This window comes from Amphimedon queenslandica, unplaced genomic scaffold, assembly GCF_000090795.2.
Source record: "Amphimedon queenslandica unplaced genomic scaffold, v1.1 AMPQUscaffold_13483, whole genome shotgun sequence".
Lineage (NCBI taxonomy): Eukaryota > Metazoa > Porifera > Demospongiae > Haplosclerida > Niphatidae > Amphimedon > Amphimedon queenslandica.
Genome location: NW_003546281.1, coordinates 409,484 through 428,141, shown reverse-complemented (window position 1 = coordinate 428,141; position 18,658 = coordinate 409,484). Strand labels below are relative to the sequence as shown.

Below are 18,658 nucleotides of genomic sequence, written 5' to 3'. Positions count from 1 at the left end.
TGAAAGTCGTTTGATATCAAGAGGATGGAAGTCTTCTCTTCTTTGAGGGCAGCCTGTGGTGATTATTGTCTCTGGGTCACAATGGGTGCAAGTACAGAGCTGCATCAATTCTTGTGTTGTGTATGGAGGTCTGCTGTTATTGGATCCTATAGTATCACATATCATAATTAATCTGCTATTGTAATTTTTGTTCACTTGTATTATAAAATTAAAACCTGCAAAACATTTGTTTTTAGGGTACGTGTGTATCAATGGAGCGTATGTGCCAGCAAATGCCCGTATACATTTCCTACTTTGCAACATGCCAAAATGGAGATATATTTGTAAAACTGCATATGTAACTTCCACGATTTATTTACAAAACAATATATTTAACTTGTGCGATGTATTTATAAAACATTGTATACAAGTTTGCAAAGTGTAGAGAAAACACCAACTGTTACGAACTGTGTTGATCATCCACTCATGCAGCATAACGTGCATGTAATACTGCACGTACAATAATTGCATGCTATGCATGTATATACATGTAGATGTAGCACGCAATTGTTTATTATTATACATGTAGTGCATTAATGTATCAGGTTTTAATGTACTAAAAACTACTCTAATGTTGTGTTACTGACTTGTTACAAAGAAACTACTCTCAGTTACCTTGTGTATTATTGATGTCACTAAATGATGGATCATCGCTTATAGTTTCTGCCAGGCTTCTGTCAATCCCAGCTACTGCAATACACAGTGAATGTTGTGATGGTTTTGGATAGTTGTTTGAAACCTCATAATTCCCTTTCAGCCACTCTGACAGCATTTCTCTCATTTGCTCAATGCATTTATTTTGATCTCTTTTTATCTGTTCTATTGTGTCATTGTGGAGGCCTAATCTCAGTCCTAGTCTTTCCCAATGAGCACTGCATCCTTTACATGCATTGAGCACAATATCAAGATGTTCCAGCCCTGTTGTAGTTAATAATGATTATGATATTACTGGTTTTCCTTACCTAAAGGGGTCCTTGATGCAGCATTGAGTCCTGTTGACTGACTGGCCATCACTAGTTGTTCACTTTTACTGTCTTGTATTGCAGAGTGCCGAGCTTGCTTATAGATGCTATAAATGCATATCTGCATGCTTCCTGTTTTTGTTTGCATTAGACTGTAACATTATATTGCAAATGCAATGCATGCAATGTTAATGTACCATGATGTCTTGCCAGACTATAGTACCATGATGACTTTTTTTCAATTTTGAAATGGCTTGGGAATGGCAATAAGGGGCTTAGTATTGTTTACAAATTAATATCTATTGATTTTGGCTTTTTTTGTAACTTAAAAGTTTGTAAATGTTTGAACTGCACTTTATGCGTGTATACATGTACAAAGATGCAGTGGCGTAGCCAGGGGAGGCAAATGCCCCTCCTTTTTTAGAATTAAAATTTAAAAGTAACAAAATAATAAGCTGCTTTTGGAAGAAAAAGCTGTTCTACAACTTACATATGAAAGGAAAAGGCTAAACCAGTCTTTCTGTGATGCCATTGTAAAGCTGAAAAGATATTCAACATTGCCTATGATCATTAAAGAAGTCCGGCATATTGAAAAAGAGGTGGGGTCACACCCTAAAAGGATGTGGTTTCATGAAATTTTATGGTGTGCTTTGTGCGCCGCATAGTTTGCCCCCTCATTCCAAAAATCCTGCCTATGCCCCTAACATTTATATGTTTTTTATACTGTGTACATAGTAATTTGTGAATAACAAGTGATACACCTACTTCATCTATTTGTTAACATTGTAGCTTGATCTTGTATCATGATTTGTAATTTAATAGTTGTAATATCGTCTGACTATGTTCAATTTGTCATTGAGATAGCATGCTCACGTCTATCATGTCACTTGATAGTACTCCCTAGACATATAATGCTCTGATTTGAATGGATTGGTATTCACTGGTATCAAAACATGTACGTATAACTCTTTAGTTATGATATACCTTTAGTTTCCTGTAATATGAATATCGTAGTTCCAAAGTTGTGTTACATACCTGTAAGTGTATTTAAAGGCATTTGTGTTTATATTTTTTGTTTTTTTAATTGAAATTGCATAGAATAAATAATATGCATGACAGTGATAGCTTTGTTTCATCACATGTTACATGTATGTTGATGTTATTTTGTTCTAATCGAAATGTATTATCGTTGGCTGTGTGATACATATAAATTTTGATTGATTTAGCCAATGCACTAGTATGTATTTACACCATTTAAAATAACTGACATATTGTATTAATATCTCCATGTATGTGACTGCACATGTCTTTTCATTTCAAAAGCTTACTTCACGCATTTTATAGAAACAATTTTTCTGTGTCTGTTATTGCACATAATATTTGTCTTATTTTTTGGCAATTTAAATTATGTATAACTAATGTATTACCTCTATGTATTAATGTACACATGTACTTGTACATGTAGGTCCTGAAGTCTTCAAAGAGTGGTGTTAAAGCTTCTGATATTCCAACTAAATACAAGGTATTACTTGTTCTTGGATTACAGTGCTCGTAATACATGTATGTTGCTTTTTTAGAATTACTTTAATGAGGACCTACCATGGCAGTCTTTAGGGTATGCTAGCATTGTGGAGATGTTGTTTGAGATGACAGATATTGCTGACTTAGAGAAACCAACAAAAGATGGAGAGTATCTTGTATTTGCTAAAAAACAAGACACTGCTGGTAGGTTTTGTACTTGCACATGTAGCATTTAAAATGGAGATTTATGTAATGGTTCTGTGAACTATTTTTGTTTTTAAGACTATTTTGTTTTCTCAAAGTAAAGGTGTTTACATTGTTGGATTACATTTACATGTACTTAACTGTATACATTGTAGTACATGTATGTAAATTGGGCATGTAGAGTATGTTGTTACACTTTAAAATAATCAAAATGATGTATAAAGAATTAGTTGTGACTCTTTTTTTGCACATACAGATGTACAATTAACATTTACAATTCAGTGTTTATTTTTTTATTACAGGTGTTTCTGCAGCAACTGCATTAATGAAGAAGCCTACATCCATTCCTGAAACATTGTCACTGCTAGTGTGTAGAATATTAGAAGGATCTCCACCTGTTCCTGTTCACCAGTTTCCAAAGTTTTTTGAAGTTCGTTAATGTGATGGTGTATAATGTACCTTTAATTTTATTATTAATAATGATTGAAATTATATGAGGAATTTTTTAGCTATGATGCAATGTACACAATCTACGTGTACATAAATTTGTGTTAGTGATATGGACTGTGTTGTGTTGTGTGTCTTTGCCTGTTTAGTTTAAATAATCTATTATTACTTACTGTGTTCATTTATTTAGAAAATAACGTCGAGGGAGCTCCCACTGATTGAGTATGGCTTCAGTACAGTTGAAGAGTTTCTAGCTTACATACCAGAGATTAGTGTAATTGAAGATGAGAAGAAGGAGAAAGTTATTAAAGTGACTCAGCCTGAAAAAGAAGTCAAGAAGGAGGAGGAAGTAGCTACTAAGGGAAAGACACTCTCGGATACATGTACTGCAAAAAAGGTAATTTATTTTAATGCATATACAATGTACATGTACATGTATATCTATTGCATCTTGGTTTTTTTATTTTAAAAATTCATGCTTCATTGTAGTTATGTACATTTGCAGTAAAATTTTTAATGTAGTAAATATACTGTTACTGTGCTTAGTTTGCATTATTTACATGTGTACATGTACACTTATAAGGCATTTTTTGTATTATGAACATGATTTGCTCCACATTTATTCCAGTTTTTAATTGAGTCTAATTTTGTATTTAGTCCCATCTGTCATTAAGCATGCTCAGATTGAAATGAAATGGTGTATTTTTTGATTGGTAGTTTTTTCTTGCCAATAGATTATACCGTAGATTGGGAAATTTTTATGTTAAAAATAATTGGCATGAAATTTGTAAAAGTGTTTAATTTTTTTGGGTTGATCCATCCACGAATTTTTTCAACATGAAAAATTTTGGGTGTGTCATAAACTAGACACATACATGTAGCTACTAACTCTTGATGACAATGGTCAGCTATTCAATGGAAGTTGCCCATGAGCAGGGCTGCCAATAGGGGGGCAGGTGGGGCATTTTGCCCTGGGCCCCCAAGCACCTGGTCAGTAGTAAAGTATGCATAATTTTTTCACAGGAAAAGATCAAAGAATCATGACAACTTTTTAAAGTTAACTCTTGCTGGGCCATTTTGTTAATCGCTGTTATTAATAAGGGGGGAGATTTGTATTAGTGGGGCCCCATCAAAGTTTTTGCCCTGGGCCCCACGTAGCCTATTGGCGGCCCTGCCCATGAGAGCACTGAAACTGACAAGGAGCCTCTTGGATGAGAGCTTCATGCCTTCATTGGGCTTTTAGAATATTTTGTGTGTCAATATTTCATGGGTCACTTTAACCACGAAAATATTTTAACAACAAAAATTTCCCTATCTACGGTAATTGATTTTGTTGATTATGTTGATGATTTTTCAATGCTTGCTAAATTTTGTGCATAGACTTCATAAATGTTATTTTTAAATTGTCAAAAATTTAAGCTTATTTTGATCAAAATTGAATTTTATGAATTATTAATAATGTCAACTATTTTGTCAAAAATGGCTAGGTGATGCAATTAATAAATTTATTAGTCCTCTTCTCTGCTATAGATGTTAATTAATTTAAGATATTTTAACCCATTATTCATGTACATGTACTAATAGATATTTTTCCTATTTTGGCCCCATGAAATTTTACTTTTATAATTATAGCAAGAATGTTGTGAATACACAATGACAACTTTTATATTATGCATTTTAATTAACAAATTTCTTAATTTTAGATCTTGCCTAATCCTAAGCCTGAATTCAGTTATTCGGTTCTGTCGATTCCAAAAGGCTCTAAACCGTTTGGTGTATATGTAACGTATGTGAAGACACCAAGTTACCTGTGTATTCAGATAATAGGAGAACAGACAACACAAGCTCTTGATTCACTGCATGATGACATGGCTCACTTTTATAATGGAATAAGTGGTGACAAGCTAGTGGTATCTAATCCAGAGATTGGATCAGTAAGTTTTAAATCATCAAATACAAAAATTTTTGTATTATATAGTCTATGGTATTTTTTAATTTTTGGGAGTTTTGGTGATGTGAAGGGATTTCCACAAAACTTTAGCACAACAACCTACATGTATTAGTATCTTTGTTAAGCACAACAAGTATTTTTGTCAACAAACGTTAATTTTAGTTTGTGAGCAATAAGCAATTGCATTGGTTTACATGTAAATTTCAAGTGCATATTTCTCCAAAACTACAAGTTTGAAGGATAAAATTCATTACTAACTTTTACTTTTGTACTTCTTGCTATTAATCATAATTCATTATGTACTTTATGCTTTTTATTATAATGTTATTCTGGTGTTTGTTATGTATATCGGACTGTAAGCTGTTAATCATAATGTCCTGTTGGCTATTAATATAATTCATGCTATCTATCGTATTTGTACTGTATACTTCTTATTATGTAGTATACTGCTTGCTATTTGTTATAATGGATTGTAAGCTATTAATCATGTACTGTTGGCTATTAATCATAATGTACTGTTTGCTATTCATCTTCCTCATAATGTACTGTATCCTATTTATTATATGGTACTGTTTGCCATTTATCATTGTATACTGTAAGTATTAATCATAATTACTGGTATGCTATAATGTGCAGTAAGGTAATAGTCATAATGTTCCGTTTGCAATTTATTATAATGTACTTTTTGCTATTTGTTATTAAGTATTGTAAGCTATTAATCATAATGTACATGTATTTTAAATATACTACATGCTCGACAACGAACAGTAGCCTGATTTAAGACCAGAAATCTGTTCTTTTTAGTGTCTTACAAGCAGTCAATAGTAAACTTGGTACACTTTGTAATTGTGATAGTTGCTGGTAAACCTGTCGTACATATTTGTCACTAGCGGCAGACATATCAGCATCTTCTAAGCTAGATATAGCATCAGAAACGTTGTCAAGCTTTTGTGTTGAGTCTCCGGTAGTTGGTTTTTGGAATTATTATAGTTAGCTTCTGCATGACTATTAACTGCACTTTGGAGATTAGGGACACCTCCACCTTCAGCTGAACAAGCATCACAAGCAGAGTCACATTTGGTAGATAAGTCAGCAATCTTTATAGCATGAAAAAAACCAGTAAAGCAATCTGAGCAATAAAAAAGATGACAATCTAACGGGTTATCAGAGAAGGCCTGTCTTTTGAGTTGTCTTTAGTAGTTGTGGCATTAGGTTGGTTTAAATCTTTTAGTTCAGTTGCTTTCTCCATCTTGCACTAGCTTTGTTGCAAAATAAAATTTCCATGGCAACAACTTATGAATACCATTAAGTAGCATTCCACCTTGTAAGATAAATTTTTAATTTTTTTTGAAGTTACTAACTCCCTGTTTAATTATTTGATTATATCTATTTTGTACAGTAAAACTTATGTGTAGGCTATATACTGCATGTGGCTATAAATTGAATACTGCATAAGGCTATAATTGGATACCGAGAAACTTCAGTTGAGAAGGATTGCCTAGACACTGTCTATATATAGTACATATTCATAATAGACCACTCAGAGTGAGAATTGCAAAAGCTATGAATTTCGTTAATTTTATATACGTTATCCACCTATACATTATAATTGGCTGCCATTTTGGTTGGCAAGTTTGTTGGCAACTTGCAATGGAGAAAAAAAATGGGCCAACATAAAAACAAACCTGTAGTATGATTTCTGGAGCAAATCTTTTACAGGAGGAGCTTAAAACCAGCTATTCTTTCCCCATAACAAGCACTTTTTAGCTTTTGATAGAGCTACAGCAGGTAAGTGAGGCATTTTCTTTGTGCCTCCATTGACTTCCATAACAAAATGGCAGCCAGAATTTATTTCATCCTAAATCAGGCCTGACAACATTAATAGTTTTTCCACGCAAGCAATTCTGACTCTGGGTCGTCTGTATGGTCTATACCATAATTATTTGAAAGCTGATAGGTCCAATCAATATTAAACATGGTTATAATTGAAAAATCAACCTCAACCCTACATATGGGCTACCACCTATATAATAATCTGCCTGTGATTATTCATAGCTGTAGCATGTGAGGTCTGACAGCAACAACAACATGTAACTTGATAGCATGTACATAAGTCTTACAGCAGTATATTATATAGCAGCGATAAAAATATGGTTATAAACTATAGCAAATAGATTTTCTAGTTAATACGGTGGCAGTTTATTGGACATAAATTTCATAATGAGAAAAAGGAACACCTTCATCATCAGTTCCTTGATCATCACACAACCTTAGCTCAAGGTCATCAGTAGTGGGACCAGTTCTTTTGTAAAACCAAGGCCTCTTAGCAGCATTTGTAGGAGTAGTGCAACATCCAATGTCAGGACCTTCACATCCTTGACCATCCCAGAGTAAATTATCTGGGTAGAGAACACGACGAGTCCAGGAATCAGGATTGCCAGCTTCACAGTAATAATCATTACCAATAAAAGGTAAAGTTGGACCATTTCTACCAGCCTTACAGGGACAGTGATAATCGCTATTATCTGCCATTAGAGAAAAAATATGAGTACGACTACTGAGATGATGACGAGGATTACGAGTGATACTAATACCATCAATATATGCATCGTTTATGTTGTTTCGACCTCCACGATCTGGTGGCTCATCAGCATCAGGTGATCCGTACTGATAAGCATATACTACACCAATGACATCCACATAAGCGAGACCATAATTTGGGAATCTAATTGATGTACAGCCAGGGGGACTATGTTCAGGCCTACCACAAACTTTTACATTAGGATGTGGAATCAACTGGGTTCCAGGTGGACAATCTGAGTAGCGGCTATCAAAGCGATCTACTCGTGTCCACCCACCATCTATACCAGACAATGGACCCATATGACAGTACACATAGCGAGAACAGCTAGTATACTTGCCTACTGAGGGTATACCAATTTGATATACACCAGATTTACTGCTTGGTTGTCTAATTCTTATTTCCCGACAAGACTTTGGTAGCCATTGGGGATATAGACTTGTCAGGTTTGGTATTTGTGACAACTCCTCTGCTATCTGCAGTATCTCTCCAGTCATGTTAGCAGTTGTCATACTAGTGTTGTGTAGATCAGTAAGATATTCAGAAATGTCATCCAATCTTTGTGAGGAGTCTCCAGTAGCAGACTCTAAACTATTAATACTTCTAGCATTATCATAACTGGTATCCACTGGAGTACGTAGAGTATGATGAGCATCATTAAGTGAATCACAAGAACAAGTGGTAGAAAAATCAGCAATTTGGATTGCAAGGATAGCAGCTAATAGGACAACTATTGTAGTGATTCCTACTATAAGCCAACCTGGTTTTCCCATTTTGCAAACTCAGTATGATTACTATGCATGTATATGTTGCTATAGCAACAGTGTCAAAAAGGTTATGAATAATATAAATATATATTTAACTTAAAAAGAACTTAATGTAGAGTAATGATGGATCTAAGACATCTAAACATTCTCCGTTATTATATTCAAGAGTGGATAATATGCATGTACCTTTGCTGTACTTAAGTCATATAGTGTTTTTCTCTTCCTTTCATGCTTTGATGCCATTTTGAATAAATAGTTATTAAGCCATTAATAAAGAGTTAATCGAAAGTCTTATGATATTTTTGTGATGTTAAAATAGGGCAACAACGGGTTAAACCCGAGAAAGTCGAGGCCTACAAAAGTCGTGGCAGCCATATTGTTTTAGGGTGAATCCTACTTAGTAACGCTACCGTGATACTGATTAGTTTGTAGTGTGTTAGACTTGTATAGTATAAATGTACAATTTTTAAATATACTATTCATGTAGATGTACATGTAGGACACAAAAGTCATTAAATGGGATATTGTATGTCAATATATTGGCATAATTTAGTGCAACTAGTCGCTAAATAGCTTCTAAATACTTGTGTCATGTAGCATTATTCTTGTTATTATTGAAACTGCTATCTTCATATGGGCTACTTTTAGTGTCAGTCATTGAATGTTTCCAATAGTTTTATAGTATTTATTTAAAGTTGCTCAAAACGTCGTGTAAAAGTTGCTCAAAATGTCATGTAATGTGTATTGCATATCAGCTCATGAAGCAATACTGTTTTATTCACTTAGCACTCTTTGTTAGAAACATTGATCATCATTAGATTTTACAGTTTTTATAATTTATTCATTGTAAATTTATAATTTCTGTAGCCTTGCTGTGCTAGATTTAACAATGATGGATACTGGTACAGAGCTACTATACTTGAACACTCTCAACCTGATGTTGTTCAGATCAGATACGTCGACTATGGAAACAATGACTTTGTCCCTTTGAATGCAATCAGGCAACCAAAGTGAGTAAAAATATGGAACTTATTATTCTTTATGAACTTTATAAATGACATACATGTAGTGCATGTGGAAAGAAATCTTTAATGCTAGCAGTTATTAATGTACAGTATGTTAATGTTATCTATTTTTATTTCTTTAGACCTCACTACTTAGCTCTTCCAGCTCAATGTATTGAGTGCAGATTAGCCAACATCTGTCCGCCAGGCAGCACTTGGTCTAAGAGAGCTTGTAGGATCCTTGTAGAAATGACTAAAGATAAAGCTATAGCTGCCATGGCCACTTCCACTAAAGTAAGGCGAATTATGTTGGATATTGTATTGAATAGATTTGGTGTAGGGTGATGTGGTTTCACTGTGCTTATGTGACACAACTACTGATAAAGATATCCACATTAATGATTATCTCATTGAAGAAGGACTAGCTTGTTTGTCATCTGATGCTGGAAAAGAGAGTCTTGATAGTTATCAAATGGAACATCCTCCAGTTGAGGTTTGTAAAATGTAATTTCTATTATAGCATGTGATGATGATGTTGTGAATTTTACTTTGAATGGTACATACCCTATATGTGGAAATTTTTGAAGGGTAAATTTTTGCGAAATGGGAGTCATTCGTGAAATTAAAACACACGAAAATTAATTCTAACTCTCCACTTTATTACAAAAATGGTGGCACTTCAAAATAATTCGCAAAAATTTGGCCTCACAAAATCCTGCAAATTAATCATTTGCAAAAATTTATCCCTTCGATAATTTGCACATATAGGGTATATTTTTAGTATTATCATTTATTTTATCTTCATTTTTAGGTATCATCTGAAGAGAAAGAGGTTCGTTTGCCACACACAGTTAGTTCAGTTGCTGAATCTGCTTCTAAACAGTACTTTCCTCCACTTACTCATCCATCACCTCAACAGTTCTATCAGTTAATGTTCATGCAACAGCAAATGCAACATCCATCACTTGCTCCACCTTATTTTTATGGACCGTCGTCACTTCTCCCTAATCCTCCTCTTCCTATTAATGTTTCTGTTCCTGCTCCTCCTGGCTTTGACAAGCCTCTTCATCCTTATCCAGCTAATTTCTATCCAGGAGGAATGATACACATGCAGCCACCTCAACCTGTGATACCTCCTTCTCCTCTACCTTCTACTTTTGCTCCGACTTTCACTCCAGCTAGTACAATGCAGGCTGCTGGCCCTCCTCCATTAGCTACTGTACAGCCACTCCAGCATATTCCACCACTGGCTACTGTGGCCCCTGCTAAAGTCAACAACAGTAACAAAGAGAATGTACCACAGCCTCCTCAGGTTTCTAGTGCCAATGATGAAGTTCCTGTTGATATGAAGAAGTTTGAAAAGAGGGTGCTTATGAAGAAGTAAGTCTATAACCTAATTGTTATTAGCATGTTGCCTTTCTTAGAAATACTCATCATTATATACATGTATTGCAACTATGGGCATGCATATTTCTGCCAATATAGGCAACCTTGTATGTAGGATTTACTTAATAGGTAGCTCCAAAGTGTATTATCCTTGATGTATTATCTTTGATCTAAAAATATCTCACATTTTATAATGTTGGTTTTATTGGATTTTTCTAAAGATCTTTCCTGGTATTTAATACGGTATAGCACCTTTAAAAATTTATAAAAACTGAAATTTGATCTCTGAGTTGACACACAACATAAGAACATGTATATGTATCAAAAAAAATGTAGAAACTAAGAATTTTCTTTTAGCAATTTTTCACGAAATTTAGCCAAAACCCTGTACAGGAACTTTGGCCCAATTTTTGAGCAACTTTAGAAAATTCATAAAAGATCCAGATTTTATTAAAATTAGCTCAAAGTCAACACACAACATGTATATGTATCAGAAAAAATTTTAGGTTTTAGGTTCAATTTTGAGTAACTCAGCAATCTGCTGCATGAGCACTATAACAAAAACTTGTGGGAAACTTAGTGGGACTCTTTCATAAAATTGGCAAATCAAATCAAGCAATGTTCAGACATAATATTATTGTCTGAATCTAATTTCAGGCTTCGATATATGTGTATTATATATCTATATGAATTCTGACTTATGATCCTGTTATATGAAGCAGCATGCTTTTACTGTACATGTACAATAATTATTTCACCTTAATGTAACAATTAATACAAATTCTTCTCTTTTTAGAGTTGTACTTCCAAAGCCTTACACTCTTCATTTAATAGACCACAATGATACACCATGTGCTATTAGCAAGGAGATATCATCATGGTTCTGGGAGTTTGATCTCCTCCATTATCATCTTAATAAGAAGCCCAACTCACCATCCGGCCAACCGATTTATCTTGACAAAGTACCAGAGCTCTATCAGTTGATAGTTGATTCACAATCTCCTGTGCTATGGGAGGCGAAAGCAAAAGATAAAATCACTGTGTATTCATTAGAAGTGTAAGTTGTGATTTTAAATAGAAAGTAGTTCATGTACAGTAGTAGTTATTGGTACAAAAAGTTATGTACATGTACATGTCATGTATATGTAATACAGATCAGTATGGTCTATGATTGCATATACAGTAGGCCACTATGCATGTATGCATGGCAATCTCAATCTGGCAGCAATATTGAGATTTTAATGTGTGTGATAGTTTAATGAGTATCTTCTTTCTCTTTTATTGGCAAGGGTTTTCAGAATGGCATTAACTTAACAAGTGGTTTACTTGCATGACCAGAATAATTAAACTGAAGATTCTTGGTTTATTACTTTTAATTATTTTTATTACTTTATTTTATAGTCTTCCTAAGATAGTAGAGATCCTGAATGGCAGTCCATCATTGTGTGTGGCTTTGAACGATATACTGCAGGAATGGAAGAATAAAGGCTCTGACTTTTGGATTGTAAGGAATGAAGCTGCTCTGAAAGAGAATTCTATTGTTAATCTCATAAAGAAGCTTCAACATGAAAGGTGAGTAGGAATATGTACTATTGTAGTGTTAAATAGTGGAACTGGTGTTTTTCTTAATAACTAGTACCCAAGTTTTAAATTGTAGTTACATGTAGGGTACATGTACATGACACGAATGACTTATATTTTTTATGTAATTTATGAGCTTCCTCACTCGCTGTAATCTGTATGTTTATGCTCACACATGCACTAGTTGTCACGTTGTATCTTATGATAAGTATGTGTGGGTTGGTGTCTTGGTGATGGCCACATAAAGGATTTTTCACATATTTTTGTCTTGTGCTGTATTGGCTGTTGAGACTCCACTCCTTGTGCCATTATTGGTCTTGCAGCACAATTTTAAAGGTGCGTAAAATGTGCCATGATTTTGGCCACACTCTCATTTTACGGCAATAAAACAGCGTTTTCCTTCATTTTTGTGAATTATGGGTGGGTTTAAGATAATTTCAAGCATACTGGTACTTCTGATTGCTCCTTAAAGCACTTGAAACTACTGTTGTATTACTTGACTACTCTTCGTTACTCTTTACTGTGGTACATATGTTCTGTAGTAGCAAGCACTCGCGTGCTCTAGAGACTCTCAAAGAACTTGAGGATGTTTCTCTTTGCTGTCTGTGCTGTCCAAATTCATCTGTACTGCCACTCTCTGCTTTAGAAGCCTGTTTAGGATGTTTTTTTGCTCCATCCTACCGTCCAGCTACTGTCCTGCTACTGACCACCTGTGCTACTACTACTGTCACATTGTGCATGTGTAACAAAAGAGCAATGAACTACCTACGCAACAGTAGAGTAACTGTGGAGCAGATATTTAACCTTTTTTATCTGTACTGTAGCTCTATTAAAGTATTTCAAGTCAGCTAAGAAACAAGAATCGCTCTTTATTTGTCACAAGTCATGTTTTGGAAGCTGATATAAGTGAAAGAAAAGAGAAGAATACACTCATTTTATTACAAGAGGATGATGCTTCTATTGTCAGAGTGTGGTGTTTTTAAGGCTGTGGTATAGCTACACTGACTTTTTACTGTTATCGTAGGTCTAGTTATATTCACGGCTGCTAATATTCGCGAATTTTTCCCACCGCTAGCGCAACTGGATGCCATTTTACTTGAAAACGGTGTGGTATTTAAGCACGGCACCAAGCTACAGTGTTCTTGAGTTGTGATTTGTCTTGCTGTTACTAATCCTTGGACTCTTTGGTGCTGTTTTGGTCAGTTCTTTTTTGAAATACTCTACTCATTCTGTCCCACTGTATCTTGGGACTCTCCACCCATTCTAGTTAGTGTTTATTGACTTGGGTGTGGTTTATAATCATGATCAACGGACCAACACTGATTTTGCAGCAAAGAGCTCAAAGGTAGTGGTCCATCTATACAAGAAGATAACAGATAGAGAACTGGAGTCTGGATGGTTCCACTAAAGTTGCTAAAGAATAGATGATTACAGTGGAAGACGAAAAAAGCCAAGTAGCTTAAGTAGTACACAGGTAGTTCGTTATTAGTAATTTTACTTCACTACTCTTTGCTGAGCTACACCCAGGAAGTACTGCCTTGTAGTAGCAAGCGCTCATGCGCTCTAGAGGCTCTCAAAGAACTTGTATGCTTTTCTTGGCTGTCTGTGCTCTCCAAGTTCATCTGTATTGCTGCTCTCTGCTTTTAGAAGCCTGTTTAGGAGGCTCTTTGCTTGATTCACTGTTGACACATTGTCCTGCTGCTGACAATTTGCACTGGTACCACTGGTGGGTTTGCAGCTTTGTATATACGCAACAAAGAAGCAGCAAACTACCTACGTGACAGTAGAGCTACTTAGCTCTTTTTTGCATTGTACTGTAGCTGCTAACACTGTAATTATATAAACACGTGGTCAATTGTCATACTAACACTTACTGGATTTCCATGGTATTTAATTTAATATTTTTATTAGTTTTTGTCATCACGAATATAATCCAACCTAAGGTATTTAAAGTGCAGATTTGGTGGTCACATGTGAATTAAGTAGCTACTAATTATAGGTGAAATGTTTATTTATATTGTGTTCACCAACTGTGAATATGATTATCTCAAATACAGCACATCACAGGTATTGTAATTATTATTGAAACGAAAATTATAGTAAATTAAAAGTTTTAAAATGATCAAAGGTCTTCCTCATTGTTGTGAGCAGTCACAGATTTATTAGAGAGGTATAGCAGCATCTTAAAGTGACTTACGGTGGGATCATCATCTATTCATCACTGAACTAACCACAGGCAACTGACAGTCCACTGTCATGCAATCTTCCTCTAGTACCTATGGTGGCCCAGAAGTATAATCCGTTGACGGACATGGTTGCCGAGAAGGTCACCCCGTCAACGGACCCGAAACCCGTACACGGCTACTTTCCCGCCCGGGTAACACAATTTCCGGGAGGGTAAGATGATTTCCCGACGTCTGATTCCAATTACGGTATTCTGTTGTTAAGGCACTGATAATTAAAATTCTTGAAATTTCTGAAAAAGCTAAAGGGTATAGAGCTGTTTGGAAACATTTAAGAGTTTTCATAATTATATTGGCTAACATCGAGGAAAGTGAGTCACCGAGTAATCTCTTTATATTTTTACCATTTTACAGGTGTTATTAGGGAGCAGTTTTTCTTGTGGACACCCTATAAAGATTATTCAACCAATTGATGTTCCTTTATTGATTTATGCGATGAGAAATGAAAGCGTGTCCAAGCCAGATTTTTATTCCAACTCATTCAAGGAAGTGGTAGATAATCTTCTTGAGTCATCACTTGGATTGAAGCAAGAGGATATTACACATAGTAACATTGAAGATATATATTTGTATATGTGACCATAATTGACAAAAGGGCCCTTATGGCGGATTTTAAAATTGATCGTTATATTGGAAAATATCAACCTGTGAGTGCTTTGTTAGACAATCATTGTTTCTAAAAGTTTCATGGTAACTTTTTGCATCTTGTGGAGTAATTTTATGATAAATGGGACTCAGGAAGTTGGATTTCTTAGGCTAGAAAGACAAATTTCACTACCCACCATAAGGTACCTTTTGTCAATTATGGTCACATATTGTAAATAACATAGAGTTGAATTAATTATGATTGAATGAAAATACATGTTGCAAAATGATACTAAATAATGAATAAATGATATACAGAGCCTAGTAGTAGTAGTTTATATGTCATTGTCATCATGGAGTACATCAAGTACCTAATGTCAACATTTAACATGAAAATTGTTACATATTTTTTACCTTTGTTGCTGTCCACCTCTTGCTATAACGCTGAACACATCCATTTACAACACTTCTAAACATTTCTGCATCTTCCTGAGATAAAGATTCCCTCACATGAATGTCAGCCATTGAAAAGAAAGCTTTAGAATCAGCCCTCTGATCTTCAGTAAAGTTTACCTATAAATAATTACTATGATAATTGTTACAATCAAAATTTCAATGCAAACCAGATCAGGATCCGCTCTATCTTTCTGATATGCCACCATTCCACAATAAACCTCCAATACCACCTACATACACATACACATACATATATGAATAAAAAATTAAGAGCTTACTACACCACAACTGTAAACATCAGATAGTGCTGAAACTTTTCCAGTAAGAATTTTAGGTGGGTAATAGCCATCACTTCTAGCAAGAAGTGGAGCAGTGACTAGTGTACGTCCAGATATAGATGATGGCACTTCATAGGCAATGCCAAAGTCTCCGACTCGAGCATTGAAGTGCTCATCAAGTAAAATGTTGCTACTTTATTTACAAAATGAAGATAATACATAATGTAAATGTAATTACAACTACCTTTTTATATCTTGGTGAATAAGTTGTCCAGCATGTAGATATGATACACCTCTAAACATGTCTATCAGTATAGACTTTCTGACAGTAAATCCTAAACTTTTTGATGGCTACAATGCAATATCTGAAGCAGTGTTCAACAATGTACAATGAGGTGTACCTGATGAATCCAGGCAAACAAAGTATCATTCGCCATGTACTGATAAATTAGCGCCCTGAAGTTCTCTGAAAAGCAAAATCCCATTACTTCCAACACATTCTCATGCCTGAACCTAAAATAATCAATATATGATGGAGTTCATTTTTACACAATGATGTACTTCATAAGGGCAGACAACTCTGCTTTAATTTGTGCTGACGGGGTACTACCAATCAGTGCTTGAGCTCCTTCCTAATGACATAATATGAATGCATTAATGCCAAATCATAAAATATTATACTGTGGTTAGTACTTTTACTGCTGCTTTTGTGCCTTTGCTTCTTAAGTTATTAGCAAGGAAGACTTTACCAAATCCACCACTCCCTAATTCAGTTGACAAATTATTTGTAGCTTACATTATTTCCTCTTGAGTAAACTCTAAGGACTGAACTATTAACAAGGATTTAAAGGTAAAACCAATTTAGAAACAGTTATACAGTATGGTGCAGCCATCTGGACTGTTTTTACTGGCCTGTGCTGATAAGAATAAGATGCTGGAGCTGAAAGAATGATAAATGAAATTAAGAACAATTATAATTTTACTTGCAACACTGGTCAATTCACACTGATCTACACATTGATTGAAATCATGACAAGAATGTTGGTGGAATAAGTACACTCACCAAAGTTAGGAGCTAGTTTAACATCAAAAATTGCTGTAGACTTCTTTTGGTCATTTATGTACACTTCACAGACATACAAGAGGGGCTTATTAACATAGATGACTGGAAAATACGGAAATTCTAAATTTTTATTCATCGGACAATGCCACTTGTATTTGCATTTTTCAGGATAAATGGCAACAAGAGGGATAGGTTTATCGGGTCTTGTAACAAGGGGATCACTTTCAGAAGTAAAAGAACCTGCAGATTTTGTATATGAACCATCTATATGACTACTTTTCTCACTTGAAATGTCAGGTCCAAAGACAGTAGTGATATCATCTCCTAAAAGCAAGATAGTTCCCATTAATTTATACACTTACTATTACCTCGTTTTATATTGATTTTAAAAACCTCAAACCCAACAGGTGGATTAAATGCACCAACAGAAGTATCCATTAATCCTGGCATACCATTTATTTTAGACCACACTTCATCCCGAGTCAAGGGAATGCAATCGTCTTCATAACAATAAAATACTGTAACATTATCAACATAATCAACAATATACGACTCATATTATATACCTTCAATCACATCCTTGTCTTCTTTAGTATTAGCAATACTATTGCTTTCTGACTCATCCAGATAACCACCAACATTAGTGTCACATCTACTGTCACCATAAGATTCATCCAAGAAACCACTATCTATTTCTATTATTAGTGATAATAATCATTAATTCAAATGCACAAGTATAACATACTTTGAATTTTCCTTTTCTTAGGAGGCAGTGATGAAACACATTTACCAATACCTAATGATAGCTTTTCTGGAGCAATGTGCCGCTTCCCCAAGTATCCTCCTAATGTCCATGCTTGTATTTTCCCCCCACCAGTATCAATAAGCTCATCTCTAATGATACAGCCTCTTGTGGTCAGAAGCACCATGTCTGGATTGTCAACCTCAAGTGCTATAGCAATTTTTGAAACAACTGTTGAATAAGAATCAGTTTTTAGGAAATCAACTTCGTACATTGGTGAACCCTTCACATAACCTATGCCTTTTTCATTCATGTAGCAACAACTGACCTGAGTGAGCCACATAAATTAGTATAAACTAGTACACATTCATCAGTCTGCATTACCTGAACAGCATTTTTAACACGATGTGTCACTGTAGCAGCTTTCTTATTACCAGACGCTTTCTTCTTAGCTTTCACCTGAAGCAGTCTTCCACGTTGGACTAGGTCAGCTATGTACAAAACATATAAACATTGAACAACACACAAGCAACAAGTATATAACAAACCGGATTCATCCTCCTCCTCTTGAACTAATTGTGTAACTTTATCGACCATAGATTCGCTTAAAGAAACTATACTAGAGACGATTTGCTCTCGAGACATGATTGATGGGTGAAGAATATCAAGAAGGGCGTGGTAAGATTCTGTAGCCACTTGGCAAGTCACGTGACAATCACATCAGTTACCCGCGTCCGATATTAAGTATCGATATCTATGATGTCACCCCTCCCAGGATTACCGTTACATGCCAGGGATTATTGTTACCCGGGCAGGGAAAGTAGCCGTGTACGGGTTTTGGGTCCGTT

The 18,658-nt window shown here is 35.0% G+C and overlaps 1 protein-coding gene across 1 annotated transcript in view; it reads left to right on the top strand.

Moving 5' to 3' along the window:
* Nucleotides 1–13,295, top strand: part of LOC109580637 (uncharacterized) — a 24,028-nt gene extending 10,733 nt beyond the window's left edge. Inside the window, exons 2-13 of the mRNA XM_019994042.1 lie at nt 2,467–2,523; nt 2,579–2,726; nt 3,029–3,156; nt 3,364–3,570; nt 4,877–5,107; nt 9,340–9,482; nt 9,620–9,770; nt 9,817–9,969; nt 10,288–10,856; nt 11,659–11,919; nt 12,264–12,434; nt 12,986–13,295. Coding sequence (XP_019849601.1) covers nt 2,467–2,523; nt 2,579–2,726; nt 3,029–3,156; nt 3,364–3,570; nt 4,877–5,107; nt 9,340–9,482; nt 9,620–9,770; nt 9,817–9,969; nt 10,288–10,856; nt 11,659–11,919; nt 12,264–12,434; nt 12,986–13,295 — 2,529 coding nt within the window. The remainder of the gene's footprint in view (nt 1–2,466; nt 2,524–2,578; nt 2,727–3,028; nt 3,157–3,363; nt 3,571–4,876; nt 5,108–9,339; nt 9,483–9,619; nt 9,771–9,816; nt 9,970–10,287; nt 10,857–11,658; nt 11,920–12,263; nt 12,435–12,985) is intronic.
* The last annotated feature ends 5,363 nt before the right edge of the window (nt 13,296–18,658 follow it).